Source organism: Excalfactoria chinensis, chromosome 3 (genome assembly GCF_039878825.1).
Source record: "Excalfactoria chinensis isolate bCotChi1 chromosome 3, bCotChi1.hap2, whole genome shotgun sequence".
Lineage (NCBI taxonomy): Eukaryota > Metazoa > Chordata > Aves > Galliformes > Phasianidae > Excalfactoria > Excalfactoria chinensis.
Genome location: NC_092827.1, coordinates 45,192,876 through 45,217,267, shown reverse-complemented (window position 1 = coordinate 45,217,267; position 24,392 = coordinate 45,192,876). Strand labels below are relative to the sequence as shown.

Sequence of the window (24,392 nt, the reverse complement as noted above, 5' to 3'; positions counted from 1 at the left end):
CAGTGGACCCAGACAGCCAGGTCTGGCGGCAGCCTGTTGGGAAGGCTGGGATGCCCTCGCACAAAGGCATTGACACCCCTTCAAGCCAGGCTTTTATCAATGAGCAGGCCAGATTCCAGGCACTGCTCATCTGTTGCCTAGCAGAAAGGCACTCATTGAGGATCTGCTTGCAGTTTATGTGCCACAAAAGATAGGAAAGAAGACTGCCCTACGCAACTCAAAGCATCAGGGTGGGCAGAGCTGCAGCCATGCTACTCTCATATACCTTCCCTCGCCCCCAAAGCACAGCGCTGGTTTCCTTCAAACAGCTAGAAAGTAGCATCCCATAATGATATAACAAATTTCAGATCTCTGTGCATATCCTTCGTTATTGCCATTAATAACTCTAAACTCACAGCTTTGACAGAGCTCAGTGTCACAGAAATCAAGAAACAGAGGATCTTGGATCATCCCTGTCTTCCTCCCACCAGAACAGAGTGAGTTCCTCCATGTGGCCTCTGAAAGGCTTTCTGAGATATACTTCAAAAGATCTATCTTCTTACATGAAAGATTGGCCTACCTTCCTTACAGACGTCTCCATCAGGTTCTGCTTCCTGTTACCTGGCTTTTTTATCTATCCCACTGGTCCTAATTAAGTCTTTTTTCTGATGGCCCAAACATCTTCCGCTACAGCACAGAAAATAAGCACAACATTCATATCTTGTCCCTTAAAAATAAAAATGAGTGGTATAGTTGGCTTAGCTAGTACACATATCCTTCAGCTTTTCTACTCTAAATTGAACATAACCTCTTTTCTAAGAGCATATTGCAAGATGACAGAGCCAAGACAGGAAAAGATAGTATCACAAAAACTTACAGGAAATTCAGCAAAGAGAAAATATGATTTAAAAAAAAAAAAAATGCTAGTGAGCTTTTCGGGGATAGATCAATCTTAGGAGAGTGCACATATTTTCAGTGCATTTTGAGCTAATTTTTATCCTAAATCAGACAGCAAAGTTCAACTTACCACGTGAAGAAGTGATGTTTTACTTTGGAAGTTAGTAAATCTTGCGTTAGCTTTATTACTACAATCCAGGATGAACGGGTGGGCTTTGTGTTGGTGTTGGTACATTGTCATAAAATGCCACATCACTTTGCATCATTACCAAAAATATTTAAGAATTATACTCTTTCTGAATTTCTTTATTTCATTTGGAAACCTCACAGTGTGCTACTATTGATTTTTTGCATCTCCAAATGGCCAGATTCCATATTTTTTACAAGGACGAACTTGCTTTTTTATCAGACGCTACAGCCATCTTCATTCTCTGTATGATGAAGTCAACCTCTTTTAAATATTTAATACTGAAATTTCAAGTTCATTAACTGCAGTTAACACTTGTTTGTAACAGTTTTGTCTTTGTATAATCAACGCTGTTGGATATTTAGTACCCTGAAATCTAAATCTTGATCTTTTTTGCGTGTCTGCTAGGGTTTCATATCAAAGCCAGGCCACTGCGTTTGTAGAGTGCTATTCTGCCTCTGACAGGGGCATATGTATTTCCTTGCTTAAGCAATAAAGATACCAGTGCCCCAAAGACACAGAAGTAATATACTGAACAGAGATTTTGCTAAAGTAAGTAGGATATGGACTTGCTGGAAGGACATGAGCTGCAAAGTATGCAGAGAAATGGACTTGCAACCAAGTTTAGATCTGATGCTGGATAGAAGGCTTCTGTCCAGGTTTGTTATTACTGATTCCAGGTCATCTTCAAGATTAAAAAAAAGCTTTCAGAACTACTGTGTTCATCTCTCAATTTTGCCTCTATCAAATAGGTGCAATTTGTTTAAAGGTATGTAGGAGGTCACTCTTATCATGGCAAGCAGTTCCAAGGAAAACGAAAAGTGACAACGGAGACATCAAGCTGAACTGCTTTTCCCTTTTACATACATTTTATATATATATATATATTACACATATATATATATATATATATATTCTTTCTTCTTTTTTTGAGCCATGTGAATTCCTGTGGTCAGTTATAGCAGTAAGTATTTTAGATGTAATGCTGGAATACTTACACAGCTGAACTCAGTGTTAATATAAAGAGTCGTAACAGGCAAGGAATAACTGTACACAATCGAGACACACAAGAAAATGAGGAGGCAGCTTATTTACAGAGACTATTTCATTGGCAAGAAAGAAAATATCACCAAAATGAAACTAACAAAGACCTCAGAGCCAGTATTATAAATAATTCAACAACTTCCCAAACACATCATGGTTTTATGTTTTCTTGAGCTGCAGTGAGAGATGGAAGAGTCTTCCACACTTCTGACATAGCCTGCAAAGCTTCTTCTTCTCCTTAACTATAGCTACTACTTTCCCTCATCAGCTTAGAAGTACAATAAAAATTAGAAGCATTTACAAATATCTCTCCCGTTTTTTTCATTAAATACCCAGAGCTCCTGATATAAGGATAGAGGTTGCACTCACAGGGGAAAATAAGAAGTAAATCAGGTAAATGCCTTGCTCAAGAAGCAGGGACTGAACAACAGATCACAGGTTAAAACTAAAGAGGCTTTGTTCTACATTCGTTTCACTATTTTTGTAATTATCCCACCATTTCAGCACTAGTGTCAGCAGCTAAAAATAACCTAACAAGGATATACGTGAAGTTGGTCAAAGGGATGCACAAGTGCCCTGATCACTTCAAATCTGACCAAAAGTTAAAGCACATTGTCACACTGAATAATCCCCACTGAAGAAATAAAGTCAAATTTTAATGCGAGTTTCTATTTATTCTAATCAGGCATGCTGCTATTGCAGGGCATGCTAATCAGTTACATTAAAGCCACTGCTGCACATTGCTACTCCTTGAAACCTCTTTAAGTGTGTGGATGGTAAAACAGCACCAGCTACCTCCACAAGAACATGCAGAAGTCATGGCAGGGCACGCAGGCTAGCAATTCCTCCCAGCAGGCACCAAAAGCAGTGGTGTTATTTTGGTCTCAAAACCCTGAGCTCCTTCCCCCAAAAGACCTGAACATTTGACCCTCACTTAAGAATATTTTCTCTCTAGAAGGTACAAGAAGAGACAAGCTGGGGAAAGAAATCAGGGAATGCTGCTGTGAGGGGATGAAGCCACACTGGAGAGTGAAGGAAAAGGACAACTGACTGCTACTTCACCAAAACCGACCACTGAAAGGGGAAAAATAAGATAAAATTGATCATCAGCATGCAGACAGCAATGTCTCTGCTCCAGGCCCCTACCAGTTACTGTCAGCAGTGCTTATGAGCACCTAGAAGAGTTTCACCTAGGCAAATCCCCAAGAGTCTATCCCATGACTTCTACACAGAGAAATACTGGCATTGCCACAAGTGGAGAAAGATTAAAGAAAGTTTTCTGGATTTCTGTAATATATAAGATGACTGATAATTATGACATGTTACACAACACCAGAACCCACGTAACTGACATATTCAAGGCAAGCCGTGCCCACATACCCACCACTGACTGCAATATTTTCAGTGAAGCAAAATGCATCTCAGTATTTCATTCAATTAAATAAACAAACACACAGCAACATATTGAAAAGACTCATATTGAGTTTCTTTGGAAGAACACAGCAAGAGGATATGATCTAATAATTCTGACAGCATTATAGATAGCCACATCGGGGTTCAGAAGCACCCTGAATAAAAAACTGCTGTAAGTGTGGCAGAAACTTAAACCTGAACTGTCTCTTACCCTTTTTCACCTCTCTCAAACCAAGACAGAGGCTCGTTTATGAAAGGCACAACAGCTCCAGAGGAATGTTATCATTTGTGGATACCTCCAGCACTGGGCATACCTTCCCTGGAAACTGAAGAGATGTATCCAAGAAGCCTGAGGAAACTGGCAGATGAAGTTTTTAACCCACAGTTCATCATACCTGAGAAGCTGGGAGAGTCCAGTGAAATTCCCACTGACAGGAAAAGGGGAAACTTGACCCCCATTTTTAAGAAGGGAAAAAAGGAAGACCCAAGAAACTACAGGCTGATCAATCTCACTTCTGTGCCTAGCAAGATTGTGAAGCATATCCTCCTGGAAACTTTGCTAAGGTACATGGAAAACAAAGAGGTGATAGGGGTCAGTCAGCATGGCTTCACTAAGGGCAAGTCTTATGCAACAAACTGGGTGGCTGTACGGGAGATTGGTAATCACAGCCTGAACCTCTGATTAATCAGCTGAGGCAAGTATGGGGTCAGCTGTGGGAGCACAGGTGAGAGTGATGTAGCTGTGCTCCCGGAAGGGGTGGAGCTCGACTCCATCCCCTCTGAGACCTCATTTAATGGCTGACTCCCACTGAGGCAGCATCTCCTGGAGATTGCTCACCAGTGAGGACTGCCCCAGCTTCTTCAGCCAAGGCACCACCACTGGTGAGTTTTCCTTTACTTATTCCTTCTGTACATTTGCTACCATCTGTATATTAACAACCAATACAGTGGCCTTCCACAGGGAGGTTACAGCACTGATGGATAAGGGATGTTATTTACAGGGATTCATGCAAAGGGCTTAACACCATACCAATACCACATTACATCCTTGCCTCTCAATCAGGGAGGCATGGATACGACATAGGCCACTTTGCAGTTAAGGAATTGGCTGAATGGTCACACTCAGAAAGTTGCAGATACAAGGAGGAAGTTCTTCACTACGAGGGTTCTGAACACTAGAACAGGTGGCCCAAAGAAGCTGTGGATGCCCCATCCCTGGAAGCATTTAAGGCCAGGTTGGATGGGGTCATGGGCAGCCTGATCTAGCAAGAGGTGTCCTTGACCATGGCAGGGATTGAAATATTCCTTAATGCCCCTTCCAGCCCAAAGTATTCTATGACTATTAACAAGGAGAAGAGGTACTACATCAAAACTGCAACCACTTCAGGGTCTTTCAAGTGCCTCCACTGACCAGTAACAATGTAAATCTGGAAAAGTACTTGCACAGAACCCATGAAAAGTAAGGTGGGAAGGAGGAAGGAAGGAAGAAAAGGAGAATGCTTTTTAGTTGACTGGCTCTTGTTCTTCCATGCAGGAATGCTGGTCTTGCAGAGATATGAACTGAATAAAGACATAAGCCTGCTCTCCTCAATCATTTTGGCCATTTTCAGTTTTAAACTATCTAGTTATGATAAGCAGCAGCATTCACAAAACACTATTCTTGTGTCTGAAAAGTGGAAATAAAGTAATCACCCAAAACAGGATATACAGCATGCATCTCTCTGCACAGGTGCATATGTATCAACACAACATTCATTAAATAACACTGGCCTGGATTGTGCCAATCCCATTATTTAAGGCTAAGAGAGAGTTGTTCATCTGCTAATGTATCCCTTTAAACTAACTTCTCTTTGTATTTTTGCTTGTTTGGTTGGTTTCGTTTTGTTGGCTTTTGTTTTGTTTTTTTTCTCCTTTGAAGTAATATTAAAGGTCAGAAAGACTTCAATACCATCAAGAAAAAAACTTCTCATACATCTAGACAGATTTTGCAACTATTTTATTAAAGCATGGAAGAAATTAAGACTCCCTTTCAAAATAACAGCACTTCAGCCTGCAGAGAGACTTTTAAAAAGAATTTTTGTTCACACCTGCAGATTTCTAGAGTCATCATGAAGTAGTAAACGCCCCCCAGTTCTGTACCATTACCTACGCTAACAGCCACAGTATGGTCCTACTGTAGCTGGTTTTCATTTCCACCGTAGTTACATAAATAGGCACTAACAACACAGTAATTCCCACTCGTTCTCTTTAAGGCCCAAAGAAACGCAAGCCGCATCGGCATTGATTTGTTTGCTATAAGCTTTCCCATAACAAAAACATCCATGCAAACCCCTCGGAGACTGCGCTTTTTCCATTCACCAGTCACGCACCATCCTCGGCCGCCTGAAGATGACACTCACAAACATGGCACCCACCACGTCCCCGTATATTTTGCAGTTGTTGTTCACAAAGTTCCTTTTGTCTCGGTGCAGCGCCTGTTTAGCCCGCACTACACCTCGAGAGGAAAGCCGCGGCAGGGCGAAGCTGGTCCGGCTGCGCGTACCAACTCCGTTCTGGCTTTTTTCACAAGCAGAAAAATAAGGAGGAAAAAACCTCCCTCCAATCTTTTGGGTTAAAATTAAACACAAAGGTGCCTAAGGGGCAGCTTTAACCAGTGTTCTGGGCAATTTACAGGGTTTGCATTCAGCGCTGGTCCTTAAAAGAAGCGATTAATTGCTATGGCAACCAAAGCATCACATGAGGCGCACTCGCTCCGTGATACAGAGCCTTCAGTGTGCCCGCTCACCCAGACACGCATCTCAACAGGGTGACAAACTCCTCAAGGGTCCACATTGTTAGGCCGCAATTAATCCTTCATAATAGACCCTCTTCATTTGGGATAGGGGACTCTGTCCACCTTTCTCCTTCCTTCAGGAGGAAATCTTGCTACTTGGTTTCTTCCGTGTTTTGGAGTGCAGCTGCGTGTAGTAGGAGAATGAAGGAGGGAGTGTTGGATATGCAGGACATAAAACCGTGGGAACCATACATATTGGGATCCAAGTAGGAATTAATTGAAATGATCTATGAATGAATCTTCCACCTTTACTGCTATTGTATTTCCTTCACTTATTTAATGGGTCTTTCATACGAACCAGATGCCTCACCTCTCTCGGTACATCATCACGGCATTTGCAAGAACAGCTCATATTTCTGCCATCTCCACACCTGCAAGCTAGTTCACTTTAAGGTGCCTGGCAACCTCTGCCTGCCTGAAACCAGATCAGAGCCACAGCCATTAGCCAAAAGCAAGAAACAGCTTATTTCTATGTTACAGGATCATCCTTAGATATAAAGAGACAAAAATGAGACAGATTTTGGCTGTGCTGCCTACCTCTGCTCCCAACAACTGGGATTCACACATCAACAGAAATGACCAGAGATATCTATCCAGCTTCTTGCTCCCTCATTTTTCCATCTAACCACAAACTGCTTTTTGTGTGTGTGCCTTTGGGCTTTTCTGTTTGTTTACCATCTGGGCCCAAACTCTCACTAACAGAGAGATCTTTCTAGTCTGTGCATGATAACTCAACTTGTCTAAGGGACATACGTGTTTTTTTTTCCCCATATCAATCAGATACCAACCTGGACTGACCTGTATTTAATTACAAGCTGTTAAATCTTTAACTGAGAGCAATACTAATAATATTACTTTTGAGCTTCCCCAAAACTGGACCAGTCCCAGGAAAAAAAAGTCTGAGCTCCTGCTGGACAATAATCCAAGAGACAAAGAGGGAACACAGAACAAAATCAGACTGAAACTAGATGATCTTTAAGGTCCCCTCCAACCTAAGCCATTCTATTCTATGATTCTAACTTGAAAAATTCCTGTGTTAGACCATAGGCCAAAGCAGAAAGGAAAACATTACAGTTACGTTCTCAATACTGTTACAGAAAATACTGGTGTTAATCGTTAATACCCAGCTCTGTAAGAAATGACACAAACAGTTCTTCAATGGAACAGAAATGAAACTCTTTAACCCAAGTCATGAGAGTGAAAACTACTCAAATCCCACTCCAGGGATCAAAAAATGGCCATCTACTACCAGGAACAAAAATAACTTACTAAGAAATTCAAACACAACCTCGTATTTGCTAAAAAATTGATAGATTGCAATGTTCCAATTGTTAAGAGAAAAACACAACTGAAGAGGCCTTAGGGCTTGAGCAGTGATTTCTATCCTTACTTTCATCTTTTTTCAGTAGAGTCAGAATGAAGAACTGAGTAACGGATATGTTTCCTATCTGGACATGTTAATTGTTTACTTCCCTTCAGGAGCAGAATGCAAACCTACTGTTTTATACCTATTATCTTTGACAAGACCAGTTTTCACCCCTAGCTCTGCTTGCCTGTGTGTTTGGTGCTGCAAACACAGCAGCTTTACCTGAGCAGTGATAGAGAGGAATGGTGCAGCACCTTTCCACAGCAATCCTAACAAGTGAAATTATAACAGCATACTAGGATACAGGATGGGTTCAGGAAAGGGGAGTAATAGAGAACACTTGCAGCAAGTTGTCTTCTGTGCTGGTGTCACCTGTATCCCCAGAAGTGCTGCTGTGACTGCTACCAAAGGTAAACAAATTGGTGGATGTTCTTAAAAAATTCTTCCTGTAACTTAAGTCATGGGACTGCTGATAAGATCACACCATCAGAGGAAAGGCTTTTGGGAAAGAAAGCACATGGTTGTTGGCTCTGGGGAGCAACAGAAGAGAAACAGAGGCCAGAGAGCAACAATAGGCTTCCAAAGTCAGATCAGCCAAACATAACTGGCTATTCACAGCACTCAGTATAGAAGAATGCTATAATACAGCACATGTCATTACAGCCAATGGGATAAAACAGTTCTGCAGCCACTGATCAACTGTTATTTTTTCTAATCATCAGCAAGAGAAAAATTACTGCACACATTTCTAGAGAGACAGAAGTGAGTCAGAAATTACAGAATCACAGAATAGCGGCTGGAAGGGACCTCTGGAGATCATCTAGTCCTAACCCCTGCTAAAGCAGGTTCTCTACAGTAGGTCACACAGAGAAGTGTCTAGGTGAGTTTTTAATCTCTCCAGAGAAGGAGAATCCACAATCTCTCTCGGCAGTTTGTTCCAGGCCTCTGACACCTTCAAAGTTAAGAGCTTCTTTCTTACTTTTATGGCAACTTCCTATGTTCCATATTGTGTCCATTACTCTTTTTTCCTTTCACTGGGCACTCTTGAAAAGATCCTGGGCAAACCACTTGACTCTTACCCAATAGATATTTATAAACTGTTACAAGATCCCCTCTCAGTCTTCTCCAGGCTGAATAAACCCCAGATCTCTCAGCCTTTCCTCAAAATGGAGATGCTCTAAGTCCCTAATAATCTCTCTCTAGATCCCTGTCTTTTTTGAACTGGGGAGCTCAGAACTGGACACAGTACTCCAGATGTAACCTCACGAGGGCAGAGTAGAGGAGGAAGATCACCTCCCTCAACCTACTGGCTATGCTCTTTTTAATGCTTCCTAGTCTCCACTGGTCTTCTCAGACACAAGGGAACACTGCTGGCTCATGGCCACTGTCCACCAGGACACCCAGGTTCTTCTCTACAGAGCTCCTTTACAGCCCTTTGCACTGATGCATGCAGTTATTTTTCCCCAGGTGTATGACTCTACACTTGCTCTTGCTGAAACTCTGTTTGTCCAAGACTCCACTCTATCCAGGTCTTGTTGAATGGCAGCACAGCCTTCTGGTGTGACAGCCGCTCCTCCCAGCTTTGTATCATCTGTGAATTTCCTGAGGGTGCATTCTATCCCTCCATCCAGGCCACTGACAAAGAAACTGAATAAGACTGGAACCAGTACCACCCCCTAGGGAACACCACTAGCTACAGACCTCCAGCTAGACTCTGTACCACTGATCACAACCCTCTGAGCTCTGCCAGTCAGCCAGTTCACAATCCATCTCAATGTCCACTTATCAATCTCACACTTCCTAAGCTTACCTTCAAAGATGTTAATGAGAGACAGCGTCAGATGCCTTGTTGAAGTCAAGATACAGAACTTCTACTGCTCTCCCTTCATCTACTCAGCTGGTCATGACAACACAGAAGGCTATCAGGTTAGTCGAACATGATTTCCCCTAGTGAATCCATGTTGACTACTCCAAATTACCTTCTTGTCTTCCACTTGCTTGGAGATATCATCCAGAATACACTGTTCCATCTTCTTCCCAGGGACAGAGGTGAGGTTCACTGGTTTCACTTCTGCCAGGTACCTCGGTGCTAGTAGGTGCTTCCCATCACATGGAGACCATGGATGTGTACATCAAGTGTGCCTAGATGATTTCTGACCAGATCCCTCCTTGACCAAGGAGAAGTCCTCCTTTCCCCAGACACTCTTATTTCTGGAGTCTGGTGTTCCCCACACATCTGTACTCCTGTTACCATGAAAAATAATATCAAGGATAAGACTTCCTTTCCGTCCTCTGGCAATGAGAAAACATTTAGTACATTTACATTAGCTTCTGCATAAGGCACATCCTCACAGATATCATCCCTGACTGCAAAAATAGAAGATGCAACAAGGATGGCCAAACAGACATCTCTGTGCAGTACTGCTCACAGCCATTAGCACATCTTGTTCTCTCAACCCCATCCAGGTTCATTCTACTAGATACTGGGCCTTGTTCTATTTCTTCTATTTCTGTACAAACACTTGGCTTCCTCCTCTCCAGTTGCTCTTTCCTCCAATCCCTGAATTAAGGGATGGAACATCCCATTCCTTAGGATGCTCACTAGGGAGTAGGCAATCAGGAAATCAAGTGATGTCCTTCCCCCACCCGAGCTTTTTACAGTCTCCTTTGAAACCAAATCAATACATGTATGTGCATACACAGTTCATATAAAGCCATATACTTGCACTGCAGGCACTGCACACAATAGTGGAAAGGTGCCACTCTCAGGAAGGACTGCAGGCTCAACTCCATCTTGAGACTCCTTCCCCAGTCACAGCAGAGGCCCACAAGCTGCACAATGCACAGCGTGGCAAACTTCTGCTGGGACCAACTTCTTACCAGATGACTGGGATGAGAAAGGGCAAGAGGGTAAGAGTGTGCAGTTGGGAGAGGAGCAGGGAGCATGGTACTCTATGACAGCCCCAGCTGGTGCTGGCTGGTGTGCCAGGCTGGGCTTCTCTGCAGGCCCTAACTTTGTCCTCTGTCAGGACATTGCTCAGAGCACTGTCTGCCTCTGAGAAGCCACCCCTCCATCTCCCAAATCTTCCACAGGCCAAACGCATGGGTCATTTTGTTTCCTGGTCAAAGTTTGCCTGTAAAGTGTCAGAAATGCACAATGGGAACCACAGCTTAGCCACTTCTGAATGCTCTGGAGCATTTACTCAGTGTTTTATAGCACTGTACAATATTTTAGAAGCATTAACTAATCAACAACTCTTCCAGGTAGTTAAGTTTAAGTATCCTCATTATACAGATGCTGAACCAGACCTAGAGAGGTTGAGAGATTTGCCCAAGGCCAAAAAAAAAAATAAATAGAACTGGTGCCCAATCCTGGATGGTAAATCAGCAGCTGCTGTATGTAGCTTCTCACTGAGTCTCACAGAAGGCAGAATTTCCCCTCAAGACATGATGCAACTTTTCCTAAAAGCAGAAAAGACAAAAGCCCACCTCTCCCTGCCCATTCATGCTGGCTGAGCTGTTATTTGTTACCAACTCTCCATCACCTTTTGGTCAAACACAGTGAACATGATACAAATCATTATGCTCTACCTTCAGTCCCAAATCCCACAGTGTCAGCAGGCATAAGGCATCACCCAAGCTTTCTAATTCCAATACTACTACACTTCAACTGCATCATATGTACGTATGTGTTGGATAATTTTCCCCCTGTTTCCCATCTCAGATTGGTACTCCAGAAACATCCAAATAAGAAAATAAACAATATTCTTTCCCTTCTTGCCTTGTATGATTTATTTATTTGGGCCAGTCTCTGCAAAACTGCATGCTATTGCTTCTCAAACACCACTGCTCCTGAAAAACATACACACACATGACCGTTCCTCAAAGGAAAACATGTAAGTATAGGATACTTGACAGGAAGTTAAATCTGTATCTTTGTTTCCTCTCTCACTTTGGACCTGCAATGCAGAAAGGCAGCCAAAAGGCATCTCAAAGATTAGGTATGGTCTTAGAGCCCAGATCTTTCAAGCACAAGTTCCCAAATAGTCCCACTCAGCAGAGTGCGGTCACAATTTTGGTAGTACTTCATGCAAGGAAACAGAGCCTACAGACACATGAAGAAAAATAATAAATCATTGAAGGATTAAGAAAAAAAAGGCAAATTTGAAACTGTCAGACAGTGTGTACACCTCAGAATAAACTGCTGCTAAATACTCGCAAGTGTAGCAGTATTCTGGATGGAGAAAGACCATTCACAAATGTGAAAAGAAATTGGTATTGATTCTGTGGGCACGTGTCTCAGTACATCCATAGGTTGTAAAAGTATGGGAATAAATCTAATATATTAATCTAGCTGAGTAATAATAAGTTCTATTAACATGGCAATAGTTACTAAATCGATAAGAATGAACACATTCAGACGTCAAATTTAACAGAAACCTTTCTATGAGCCAGAATGTGCTAGAATTTATTCATTTGTAACAGGATGTTAAATTTGTTACCTTTTGTAATTCATCTTTAGAAGATCTCACTTGCTTTCCCACACAGACACACAGCCCCTCTTCCAAGTAAATTATTAGGGAATTACTTAATGTCTTTAACATGAGCATTCTCTTTAGAGCAGAAGAAACTCTGAATCCCAGAGATCTGTCTTGGAAATGCAACATAATTCTTCCAGTTCTATCAACCTTCCCATGATCACACTCACTTTGGCCAGCCTGCCCAATAACTTGAGTGCATTCTACCACTTGTCTGTTGCTTTGGTAAGCTACCACCTTTTTGTTTAAATGACAGAAAACCTGAATTTTCCTTTTCAATACCAGGGAACAGTACTTTCACACACTTTCTACAACTGTTACACCACCATGACTTCCTGCTTCTAGACCCCAAAGTGTCTACTGACATCTGCATTCTACTGTATCTCTTCAAAGACATGGCAAGCCAGATTCAAAAGAACACTTGAACTATACTGTCTAAAAGAAATAAAAGAAAAACGCTGTTGAGTCCTAAATGGAAGTATAGCAGCTTTGGTAGAAGAACCTCAAAAGGAGGTAAAAGAGCAGGGTACCCAGGGCCACACAGATTTTGTCCAGAAGTCAAGAAGAACTGAACCTGACTTCTGCAAATGGAAGCCCCTGAAAAATACCTGTTTTTTCTACAAAGGATCCCCAGCAGTATGTGTCAGGAAGTTCCCTGCATAGCTTAGGTAGATCAAGCAGGAAAAGGATGCACTCCAATCTGATCTCTTCTATTTGCCACTACTAAGGTGGTAATTTCCTGGAGACAAAGAGACTGAAATTTCTTGCAGAAGGATAAGCTAACAAGTGGCCAAACTGAAAACTCAGAGGCCCACCTGTATGCGTTGCATCCCACGGCACAACAAGGCTGCACAGAAAAACTGCTTTGCAGATGCTAGATTGCCCTATCAAAATAGGTGATGGTTGTCAGCTTCTTCTGCCTGACAGTACTTAAACCTCCTTCCTAGACTGATGAAAATTGTATCTACAATATTAAAGTTTTATTTCCTTCAAGTATCCAATCCTATAACTGTTAAGATATTTTCCAGCACCATGCTCAGCTCTTCAGAGCCTACTTGGTATTTGCTGTCCTTGTTCACTTTCAGTCTACCCAGGATAGTCCCTACAGACCTGAATACACTGGCTGTGGGGAGTTAAAAAGTATAATCAAAAGCATATTGCATCTGTGGCAGTAAGAGAAAAGGAAAAGTAACACTTGGCCTGTCTCATTATGACTCTCAGCTTCTAGTAAGAAGAGATTTCAGGAGGTAAATGGCCCAAATCAGGCTACAGAAGCCATGGTAAACACAGAGATATTTTAATTCCCCCAAACATCTGGGTTTAGAATAATCACAGCATCATTCATTTAATTTTATCAAATATTTTCCAGCACTTATCATCCCAAGACTAGGGAGAGCATAGAGCCACTGCATCCTAAAACAGCAGCAGTAGCACCCGGGTGGGTAATGTAGGTGGATCCAAATCTGGACAAAGAACAGAAAGCATAGGGCTGTGTACAGCTTACCCCTTACCCCTCCCACAGCATTAGGCCAGTCCAAGACTAACCTCATGCCTCCTGTCTGTGATTCACAACTCTGAAGCTACTTGTTCAATGAGACTGCTACCTCCTTTTAGCAAATAAAGGCAGAAATATCTGCCTCACTTTCACCTTGCAGCCACAAACTTCTTCAGCCCACAAACTCTCTTTCTGGCTGAAAGGACTTGAGCTGGCAGTTCTGAGCCCAGTAGTACAGAAAGGACTGAAATTTAATTGTTAGGCAGGAGAGAGACAGCATTGGAGCAGAAGAGCTCACTGCTGGAAACCCTTCCCCTGAAACGAGCGGAATGAAGGGGCACCTGAGCAGGGAGCACAACCCAGGTACCTGCCCTCACCACTGGCAGCTGCACACCAAACATGCAAGATGAGACAAAGTAATGAGAACAAATGCGGTACAGAGACAGCACCATTCTAAAATGCACTCAGCCTCATAAAATGTTGTAAAGCAGGATTCTGGATACACAGCAATGTTTTCTTTGATAAATGGGGTCCAGAGAGGGCCAAGTCAACTAATGACCATCAATATAAATGCTTCAGATTTTGGTTTTGTTCTGTCATCAGCTAATATGGGCTTACAGGTTGCAGTTAACATTAGGGCTCTGGAAGTAATAATTATGGTCGTGCTACTGGACAAAAATTACCTCATTCATCTGTATTAAAGATGCAGCAATCTGTTTCAAGCATAGAGTGCTTTAGTAAATTAACACCATGAAGCCTGAAATGCTCAGGGAGATGAGCTGGGCAAAAAAGCTTCTACTGGTTCCAAACTTAAAACTTTCCCCATTTTGTTTTAGGAAAAGAAACTTCATCCAAAGCAAACTTCACCAGGTGTACACTGCAGCCCTCAGGGATGAAGCAAAATGGAGTTAAACCTGGTATCCTGCATAAGTATTCCCATAGTCACCAGATTACCATGAAGTCTTGCTTGCTCTTTGTCCAAACAGTCTAGTCTGGACAAAAGAAAGTTTTGTGCACATGCAGCCTTGAGAAAATCTCATCCTTCTTTCCCAGGTTTTGACTCATTTACATTGCATAAAAATTATAGCTAGGGAGAGGACTCTCCATCCAGACATAAAGCTTCTGTGCATCTCCATGCACAGAATGGAGCATGGCCTCCCACATCTCTACAGGGAAATCCAGACTAAGGAACCAATGGACCCCCACACTAACAAGAATCTGAGATGACTGCCTCTGCCACAAACAGAAGGCTGGCTTTAGGTGCCTCTGAGAAAAAGTGGTGGGAAGAGAACATGTATTGAAACAACTCTTTCTTAAAGCATGAGAGAAACTAAGTCAGAGAAAGCTGAAAGACAAGCTTCAAAACCAGCATATTTTCAGGAAGAAAAAAAAAAAAAGTCCAGTAAGGACAGACGACAGACATAAATAAGCAGAGACAGGTAGATCAGGTGGCTCACTACATGAATTTCACAACCCCCCACATTACACACTTTACAGTCATAGCGATTTATGAGTCCCTGTACAATTCTTGCAAGAAGTGATTCCAGCTGAGCTCAAGCTCAGCTCCCAAGCAATTGAGCATGGGTTTTCTCATTGTTGGGCTTGAGGAGGTGATTTTTTGCAGTTTTTTTTTAAACTCAAGGTTCTTCAGCAAGTTCATTTTCCTCTGCTTTCTTGGTAATTAGCCCTAATCAGTATTCAAGTGCTGATTTGGAAGGCTATCTACTGACTTAAAGGAAGAGAACACCTCAGTAATAGCCCCAGTGTTTCCCCACAGTAGCGATAAGGACAGAGACTCCAGCCATCCCAAAGGAGAGGCAGCCACAAAGAACCCTTCTGATCATTGCTGGCATCTGGCCTTCCCCTCATTAGCACATTAAAGCTACTCTGTCCATCCCATAAGAGCCACTCTGTCCATTTCTCCAGCTCTCTCTATGGAGCCATTTACAGCGCTGCTCTTTTGAAACCCCTCTGGTTCAAGAGGCAGTAACCCCTTCCCAAAGCCCGCAGCACAGACAGTGTCAAAAATTCCCACTCGCCAACAGGCACCCAGTAAGCACAGGCCTTCCAAACACCAGAGGTAGATGGATGAAACTCATGTATTTCACCTTACCAAATCGCCCCTCCTAAGAAAAGTCTCTTCATAATCATCATGTGGGCTTCTGATTTCATTTGAAAGAGTGTTTGCTGCATTCAATCCCCATGCTTCAAATAAATCCCATTTTAGGACTGGACTGACAAGGCTCATATCTCGTTAGGCACCAATTCCCAGGAACAAAAGAAAAGCAAAGGGAACAAAGCTGGGGAACATTAACTGTAAAACCATGCTCAGACACTTGGTCCTGTACTTAGACAGACTTCCAGCACCTGCTACAGCAGCAGTCTGAAAGCTTTATCTTGTCTTCACTCCTAAATCAAAGCATCTTAAAAGTGCGCTGTGGCATGCCAATAAGCATGCATTCACAGAAATAAGTTGTTTGGGGAAGGTGAAAAGCATCATTTCATCTGATTTCACAGGTATTTCCCTTATGCATCCAAATTATTGGGAACACAGCTAACGCACGAAGGCCCCTTGCTTTCGAAGTGGTTATTACAAACGGACTAATGAGAAAAGGAAACAGCAAACAACATTTTCTGGTTGGATTTTACACTGTTCTGCTCTTAAATGGTGCTTTTCCAAGGGCAGACATGATCTCCCACCCCCAACCCCAACACAAAGAATAAAAATGACAAGTGCAAGAAAGACAACCTAGTTGCTTTGCCTGTGCTCTGAACTCACTTCCTTTGACTCACTTCAAAACGGTATAAATATTTTCACCTAAAAGGAGAGCTACGGCTGTCTGAATTGGGCTCAGATTTTCTTCTACAGCTACTGTTATTCTGGGCGGACTCCGAGAGGTATTTGTACTTTTAAAGAACAAAATTCCCTAAGGAAGCCAGCCCTTTTTGGATTGAAGAAGAAAGTGAAGCGACTGAAGGTTACGAATACTCACTCTTTCTAAAATTCCAGAAATGATAGTTTTGATCTTTGACTTGCTTTTCATTAAGGAGAAAATGCCATAAATTATTTGGTTTGTTCGCCACCTGATCAGTCAACTGAAAGATGGTACTGCTTTGGGCAATGAAAGATACTGCCTCCATTTCATTTTTTTAGTACCTAAACTCTATCAGGTTTACTATGTGAATATGCACTATTAGAAGAAAAAAAATCACTGGGTTACAGCCTTACAACTTACAGTGTAATTTAAACAGCTCTGATCTCCGAGAAGTTAATAGCCTTACAAACAGTTCAAGCTGCAAGTTAGTCAGCTACTGGGCCAAATCCTTCCTCAGCTCCATTACAAAGGACGAATTGATTCAGCAACATACTAAAAAGGCAGACTGTACATGAACACCTGGGCTTTCTGACGAGAAGAATCAACTGGTATCTAAGCTGCTTTTACTCATTGCATTTTGTTCATTTTAATAATAAAATAAATCACTGCCTAGCTTAATGAATTATATTTATGAGCAGCACTATTTTTTCCTACTTCTATAAAACATAGTGTTAATTAGACCTACACTGGTTTATGCCCAGGGCTAAAATTTATCTGAGAGTGAATAAATGGGCAGAGTGAATAAATGGGCAGAGAAATAGAGAGACTCGCACTGTTACAAAGAAAGCTCTCACCATTCCTAAGAGCAGAGAATACACTCACCACAAAGCCACTGAAAAGGTGACATGGGTCTGTGACTGTGCTCCTGCTATTATCAGACAGCAAACTGATGGCGTCCCTAATTCTGATACGACTTGAGGAAACTTCTGAAAGCTGAGAAGCGCCATATACAAATTGCAAGAACAAGCAAAGATATCCTTGAAACAATGAGATGAGCCACAGTTCAACTTTATGGCAGCTACTCCTCATGAATGTACTAAGAGGCAGAAGGAGGCAAGCCCAGAATTATGTCTGTGCCAACCAGCAATTCAATAGTGGGGTCATGGACATCATTCTCAGTTCACTGGTGTGGCTCTGGTTTAGGTGGTGGGGTTTTTGGTTATTTCTTGTGGGTTTTGTTGGGGGGGGGGAGGGTGTAAGGTTTTTTGGTATCCTGGAATCCTGATTACTTAGGATAAATAACTGACACAGTATCTAAAGACATTCATTTGTTTTCTTGCAAGAACTTTCTTTTCATTCCTTATCCTTGTGCGTAGGACTACAGAACGTTCACCTAAAAGCAGTTACCTCATTTTGGACTCTCATTCATATAAATAATTTGTAAGAATCCCCCCAAAAGACCATTTAGCAACCTGTTGCATTATGATTCAGCATTTTTTCCCCTTTTTTCTTGCTTCCTTTTGGAGGTGGGAGGCAACATGGGACAGGTGAGTCACCGCTCATTAGGTGGCCTTCCACAAGCAGATGGGTTGGTGGAGTCCAATTCTGGTTTCCCCAAGGCAGTGGGGAAGCAAGCAAGTGGACAGCCAGGATAATTTCTTCCCTCCCCTATGATGTATCAGCACAGAGTCAGTCAAGGACAGCGGCTGAGCAAATACCACCAGAAAGGTATAGGGCAGCAAGGATTCACAGACCACAGGTGTGAATCAGATGTCCGGGGATGTATTTTTGATATGTAATCACCACAGTTCCCCCTTAATGAAATGTCCATTCAGCCATCCTCTCAGGCTTCAAGGGTAACAGCTTGTTCAGAACATAGCAGCACCTTCTCACCATTACCACCAGCTCAGAATTGATTTCCAAACTATTCCAGTAAATCCTACTTGGAATCTCCAGCTCTCCTTGATTCTGACCCTTCACTTTTGTTTCACTTTGGTCTTCAGCTCTGGCCAGTATTTTCTCTGATTACTGAACCACACTTTTGAAGTAAACCAATGCTGCCCTCCATGAAATACCTTCTTCTCAGGCACTCCTAAGGGGAACCCTTCCAAGGTTTCTCTGTTACGCTGGGACCACTGAACGAACAGGGAGCAGAGTCTGGAAGGTGAAGCTAAATGTTTCCAAAACTTGATAAGTAATTTTAAGAGAAGCAGTGGAAGGTACCCAGAATCCAGGCAACTAAACTTCTGCTACCTTGCAGGAGAGAAACAGTCCCCAGCTTCTGTCAGCGTCTACCTCATTCTCCCACTGCTTCCTCTCTGACTGTAACAATTGCAAATAGGTTTCTGGCGACCCCAGCTGTCCTCAACCTGTTATGTTGTTTGTTGGCCTTTGGAACATCCCCATTACCAGAAAACAGGAGCACATCGGCTCAACTAAAGGAGTCAGTCAGCAAACTTCCAAAACCAGCTCTTAAGCAAATGGTACTCACAAAGTACAGGCAGCATGGTAAAAGGTGCTACCAGCAGAGCAACTCTAACTGCAAAATCCAAAACTTGGTTCGAGCTGGGCCTAGAATCAGAATTGTTTGGGTGGGAAGGGACCTCAAAGCATGCCCAGTTCCAGCCCTCTGCCATAGGCAGGGTTCCCACCCCCCAGCTCAGCTACCCAGGGTTCCATCCAAATTGGCCTTGAGCACCACCGGGGATAGGGCACCCACAGCTTCTCCGAGCAGCTGTGCCAGTGCCTCACTGCCCTCCAAGTAAAGAATTTCTTCCTAACACCAAGCCTAAGCACCTCCTCTTTCAGTTGAAAACAATTATCCACCCAGCTATCACTACAGGCCCTAATAACCCTCTTTGTATGTGCATTACAATATTTCTTCCTTTCTCCTTACATGTTTGCATGCTATTGTGTTCATGGAAGATGAAAGCATAAACTGTGTCAGGTTTCATTTCACTGTACCAACAGAAATACTGTAGAAAATCCATGTCATTACACGGTGCAGAATCCTTAGTTCCTTAGTTTCTCCCTCTTGAAAGAACCCCCACTCAGGCAGATTTCCTTTCGCAGAGGTTTTGGAATGGGCTAAGGATTCTCTTAAACAAAGAAAAGGCTGCCTTAGTGCTCCATGAGAACAAGTTTTCTTTCTCCCATGCATCTGGAAAAATTTGCTTCATTTCAGATGGGAAAAGCACATGATTGCCAAGAAGTGATGGGGCTGCTGCCCACAGGGTGCTCCTTGGGGCAGTGGGAGGTCTGGGTCATGAATCGGTCAGAATATAGACAAACTTCAGCCATCAGAGTCAATTTCTATCCTTCCCTCCCTTCAAAAAAATCTAGATGTCATCTTTTCAATAACATATATACGCCAGCAAACACTGACCATACTCATGATACACAGCTGAGAGTCATATCTAACATACATGAGCACAGGAAGTCTCTGAACTCCTTGTGTCAACCCAACATCCCCAGCCATGCAGCGGGATGGCTCCACAAGACCACCACCATTGCTGTACCAAGTCCCTCTCTACACCTTCACCCACCTCCTGTTGCCCCAAGAGCTTCCTGTCTCAGCACCACATCCTAAGTCTGACAGGTGCCTCGGGGCAGCCCTGCAGCAGGACTGCACTGATGGGGTGGCACAGTGATGGGGCAGAGGAACAGAGCGGGTTGTACTGCACCGGGAGTTGCAAATGTGCACATATGAGAAAATGTTTGAGTTTGTCTGAGTTGTGGTTTCAACTATCTTTCAATATTCGATTAACAAAGGGTAAATATTTCATCCCTCACCGATGCTTCTGAGGTCCTCCTAGAAAGGTAACAGGTAATTAATTGCATATAATTGCACTGATCTGCGAGCAATCAGACAAACAGCTCCAGGTATTTGTAACAAAGACAGTAACACTGATAAACTCCTAACGTTTAAAGCCTGGGAGAATCAGGGAGCTCCATCTCCAAACCCAGTACAGCCGGATGGAAGAGCTGAGGTCTACCAAGTAGCTCACCCGTACCCAGAACTAAAGGGGTCACAAACACATCGCACGGTGCACGCACCCCTCTGTGCATTACGGCGAGGAGGGCACGCTGGGCAGCGGCGATGGCTCCGGGCGGCCCTTCAGCTCGAGGGCTCCTGAAGAAGCGCAACCGGTTGGGCTCCGGATGGACACCGCTCGGGAGCAACAACTCGCAGCTGACCAAACGCAGCGCAGAAGGAACAACCCGCAAAGAGATCACCCAGAGTAGCGGCGCGACGACGGTTCCAGCGTTCCGCCGTGGCATCCTGCGGTTTCGGTACCTTTGTGTTTGCGATGCCCAACAGCATCGACCGCCCGGCCCCCGCGGTCCGCACGCTCTTCCCCCGGCTCCGGGCAAACGCCGCGCACCGGCGGCAGCAGCTCCGCGCTACCTCCGCCCGCTTCCCCGCAGCTCCCTCGGGCACGGCCGCGCTGCCCCGGGACGCGCCGCGCCCGGCCCCGGCCCTCGTCTCACCTGTTCAGCACTTTCCTGATCCGCTGGCGCACGCCGTTGGAGGGCGCGGAGATGCCGCTCCTGGCGCCACCGCCCTCGGCCGGCAGGTTCTCGATGGTGGCCACGACATGGTTGGGCTGCGGCGGGAGGTGCGGCGGCGGCGGCGGCTGCGGCGGCGGCGGGTGCCGGGGGTGGCGGTGGCGCTCCGGGGAGAGCATCGCGGCGGGGCTGCGCCTCAGCGGCGAGCGGAGAGCATCCCGGCCGGGGCGGCGGGCGCTGCTGATGCTGCCGCTGCTTCCGGGCAGCGCCGGACCCTCGCCCGCTCCTCCCTCACCGAGCTGCCATGCAGCAAGGGGCGGGCTGCCGCCGCCAGAGAGTGCCGCTCACGCTCTACGGAACGAAGGCAGTTTGGCGACCCTCCTCCCGCCGCCGCCGCCGCTGCCCACACCCCCTCCGCACAACCGCTCCCTCCCGGCTGCCGCGCCGGCCCGACCCCTTTGTTTCCGCCCGCCGCCGCCCCGCGCGCCCCGGCGCTCCTGTGCGGATCCGCGGCCGCGTGCGGCGCTGCCCGCCCCCGGGAGCGCTGCCGCAGCCTGGCCGCAAGGGGGCGCAACAACACTCGGCTCGCGGCTCCCACGCGCCCTCGGGGCGCTCCCGGCCGTCGGCACGAGCTGGGCTGGGGCACGCCGGCTTGAGGGACAGCCCGGCTGGGCTCGGCTGTTGCTCCGCTGCCGCCTCTTCTCCTCGTAAAATGCCTTTTGCCTACATCTAGGCAACGCGGTATTGTGTGCATTTGCTGCTGCGATGCTGAGTTCTTAGGAATTATCACGTGCTTTCCCCTCAAAACACAGCGTGGCACAGGTCAACTCCAGTCAATTAGGAAAGTGTAGATAAAACATGCTTCTGGAAGGTCTTCTTGCTCTCACACGGCTGCCAGGCTCAGAGCTGGCATCCGGGAGGAATTATCAGCTCCGGAAAGTTGAGCTCTGTGGCCCTTCTCCATGGAACTAGAGCACTTCGTGTGACCGAGACCTCTGCGTGGGTCTCTTAAGTACTAGAAGTATCTCTGAAAATAAGTAGGAGGAGGTTTTAAACTCTCTATTCGAAAGTATTTCAATTAAAACTTCTAATTAGGCTCTCAGACACCTGTTAGATCGATCATGTATCTGAAGTACATCAGCTCATAATTTCACAAACAAAATCCAAATTCCCATAATGTAAATACATTTGAAATGTCTTCTTTTCCACCCTATTGTTCCTCCCTATTTATTTTCGTCAGGTTCCTTTCATTACTTTCCTGTTTGTGCCAAAGCTACACGAAGCCATTGAGGTGAGCGGAGCATCTGCAGAAAGCAGGGAAATGCGGTGATAAAACCGTGGAGTGTTCCCCGAGGAAATCAGTTAGACGTAATATGTGAAATTACTTTGGCTTTTTTTTTTTCTTTCCCCTTCTTAATGACTACGTTTCAGGTTGGTGATGCCTGTTTGTGGGAACTATCCCTTTTGCCAATATTAATTTTTAATACTCCAGCTCACTCCGAACACCTCAGCAGCTTCCATCTAACAGGGCTGCAGACGAGGCCCAGCGGAGCATACTGCTGTGCCAGAGGAATGCTTTTGAAGATGTGGATCACTCACTGGAAATCCTCTAAAGTTCATTCTCAGTTCTGGGCAGAAAGCCAGCTGTTTTCAGCACAAGCCAAACCCCGGTTGAGTCGGATTATGCTGCTAAGAAATCCTCCTCTCTCCTTCCCCCTCATGGCAACCACGCACTTCTATCAGCGGTAGAAAGATAAGGTCCGCTCTCCCCTTCCCCTCTTTGGAGGAACAGAGCCCAGCAGTCTTTGGGGTTGGGCTGCAACTCCCCAGCTCCCACACCTAGCACATTCCCCTTCATGCTGTCATGCCCAACATTTAGCTGTAGCGGTACCCAAATCCATGTCTGTGTGACACCACCAGATATTCTGGAAATACTCTCAGTCTGTACAGCATTGTTTAGATAAGGAATATGCTTGCTCTTTGTGCTCGGTGGACTCATCCAGCAGCTGAATGGAGCAGAACAATAGCGTTTGTGTAGCCTCATTCCTGCTGATTAAGCTACAGGCATGCCTACCTGCATCAACTTGGGTGCCGCACTGTGCAGGGTGTTGGTAGGAAGCTGCTGTCTTTGGGATGGCCACCTTGCTTGGCAGCCCTGTTTCCTAACGCAGAGGGAAACCCCAGGCCCACTGTCTGGTGGTATCAGCATCACAGTGTCTGTAATGGCTAACTGAGAGCAGTGTGTTTTAATGTTTTAATAATTACTCAAGATGTTGTTCATGTGGTTAAATATCCCTTGCAGTCTGAGCACTCTTGGCCTGATTTCAAAGACACTGCTATGCGTGTTCGGCTCCCATTAGAGCTGTTTCTCAGCTTGATGACATTCAACTATGGAACGTCTGGCATCTTCATTAATATAATTCTGAACTTAATTTTAATGAAAGATAACAGTAGATTCTGTATAATTGTGAAAATATACTTTGTTAAGCATTTAAACCCACTAACAGTTGAACAGGCTAGGTGTAAGTCTTATTACTTTTCTTTGTGGCTTGTGCTGAAGAGGTATTTTCCCTTCAAATACCAAGTCCCTTTTTAAGTCCTAGCTTTCCCAAATCATCATGAGTTTAAATCCAAGTTTTCAAAGGCACTGAGCTTACTCTGTCTTTCTGGTCACCAAAGTCTTCTATAATTATAAGTATGTTTCCCTCACCACCTCAGCTCACAGTGAAACAATCCCTTTTTAATTCTGAGTTGGCCAATTGAATCCTGAGCTTCATCAGAAGAGAGGTGGACAGTGGGGCAAGGGAAGTGACCCTTGTAAGGCCCCATTTGGAGAGCTGCATCCAGGCCTGGTGCCCCCAGCTCAAGAATGATGTACAGCTGTTGGAGTGGGTCCAGAGGAGGGCCACAAAGATGACTGCAGGGCTGGAGCACCTCTCCCATGAAGAAAAAGTGAGGGAGTTGGGCTTGTTCAGCTTGAAGAAAGGAAGTTTCTGACAAGACTTTATTGTGGCGTTTCAGTACTTGAAGGGAGCTTATAACCAGGAGGAGGATTGACTTTTTACACAGACAGATAGTCATAGCACAAGGGGGAATGACTTTAAAGAAACCCGATTGGATGGGGCCCTGGGCAGCCTGATTGGTGGCTCGCAGTCCTGTCAATGTCAGAGTGTTGGAACAGATGGACTTTAAGTTCTCTTCCAGCCACAGCCATTCTATGATGCTATAATTTCTGTCCATAGATGCACAGGAGATTGAACTGTAGGTGTGTTGCTTGAGGCTTGCTCAAGACCAGGAAAGCCTTGCAGCAGGACC

At 44.6% G+C, this 24,392-nt stretch overlaps 1 protein-coding gene across 1 annotated transcript in view; it reads right to left on the bottom strand.

Annotated features, from left to right (window-relative positions):
• SLC35F1 (solute carrier family 35 member F1) overlaps positions 1–21,407 on the bottom strand; it is a 228,745-nt gene extending 207,338 nt beyond the window's left edge. Inside the window, exon 1 of the mRNA XM_072332637.1 lies at positions 21,060–21,407. Within this exon, the coding sequence (XP_072188738.1) occupies positions 21,060–21,256 (197 nt within the window). The 5' untranslated portion in view covers positions 21,257–21,407. The remainder of the gene's footprint in view (positions 1–21,059) is intronic.
• Positions 21,408–24,392: the final 2,985 nt, after the last annotated feature.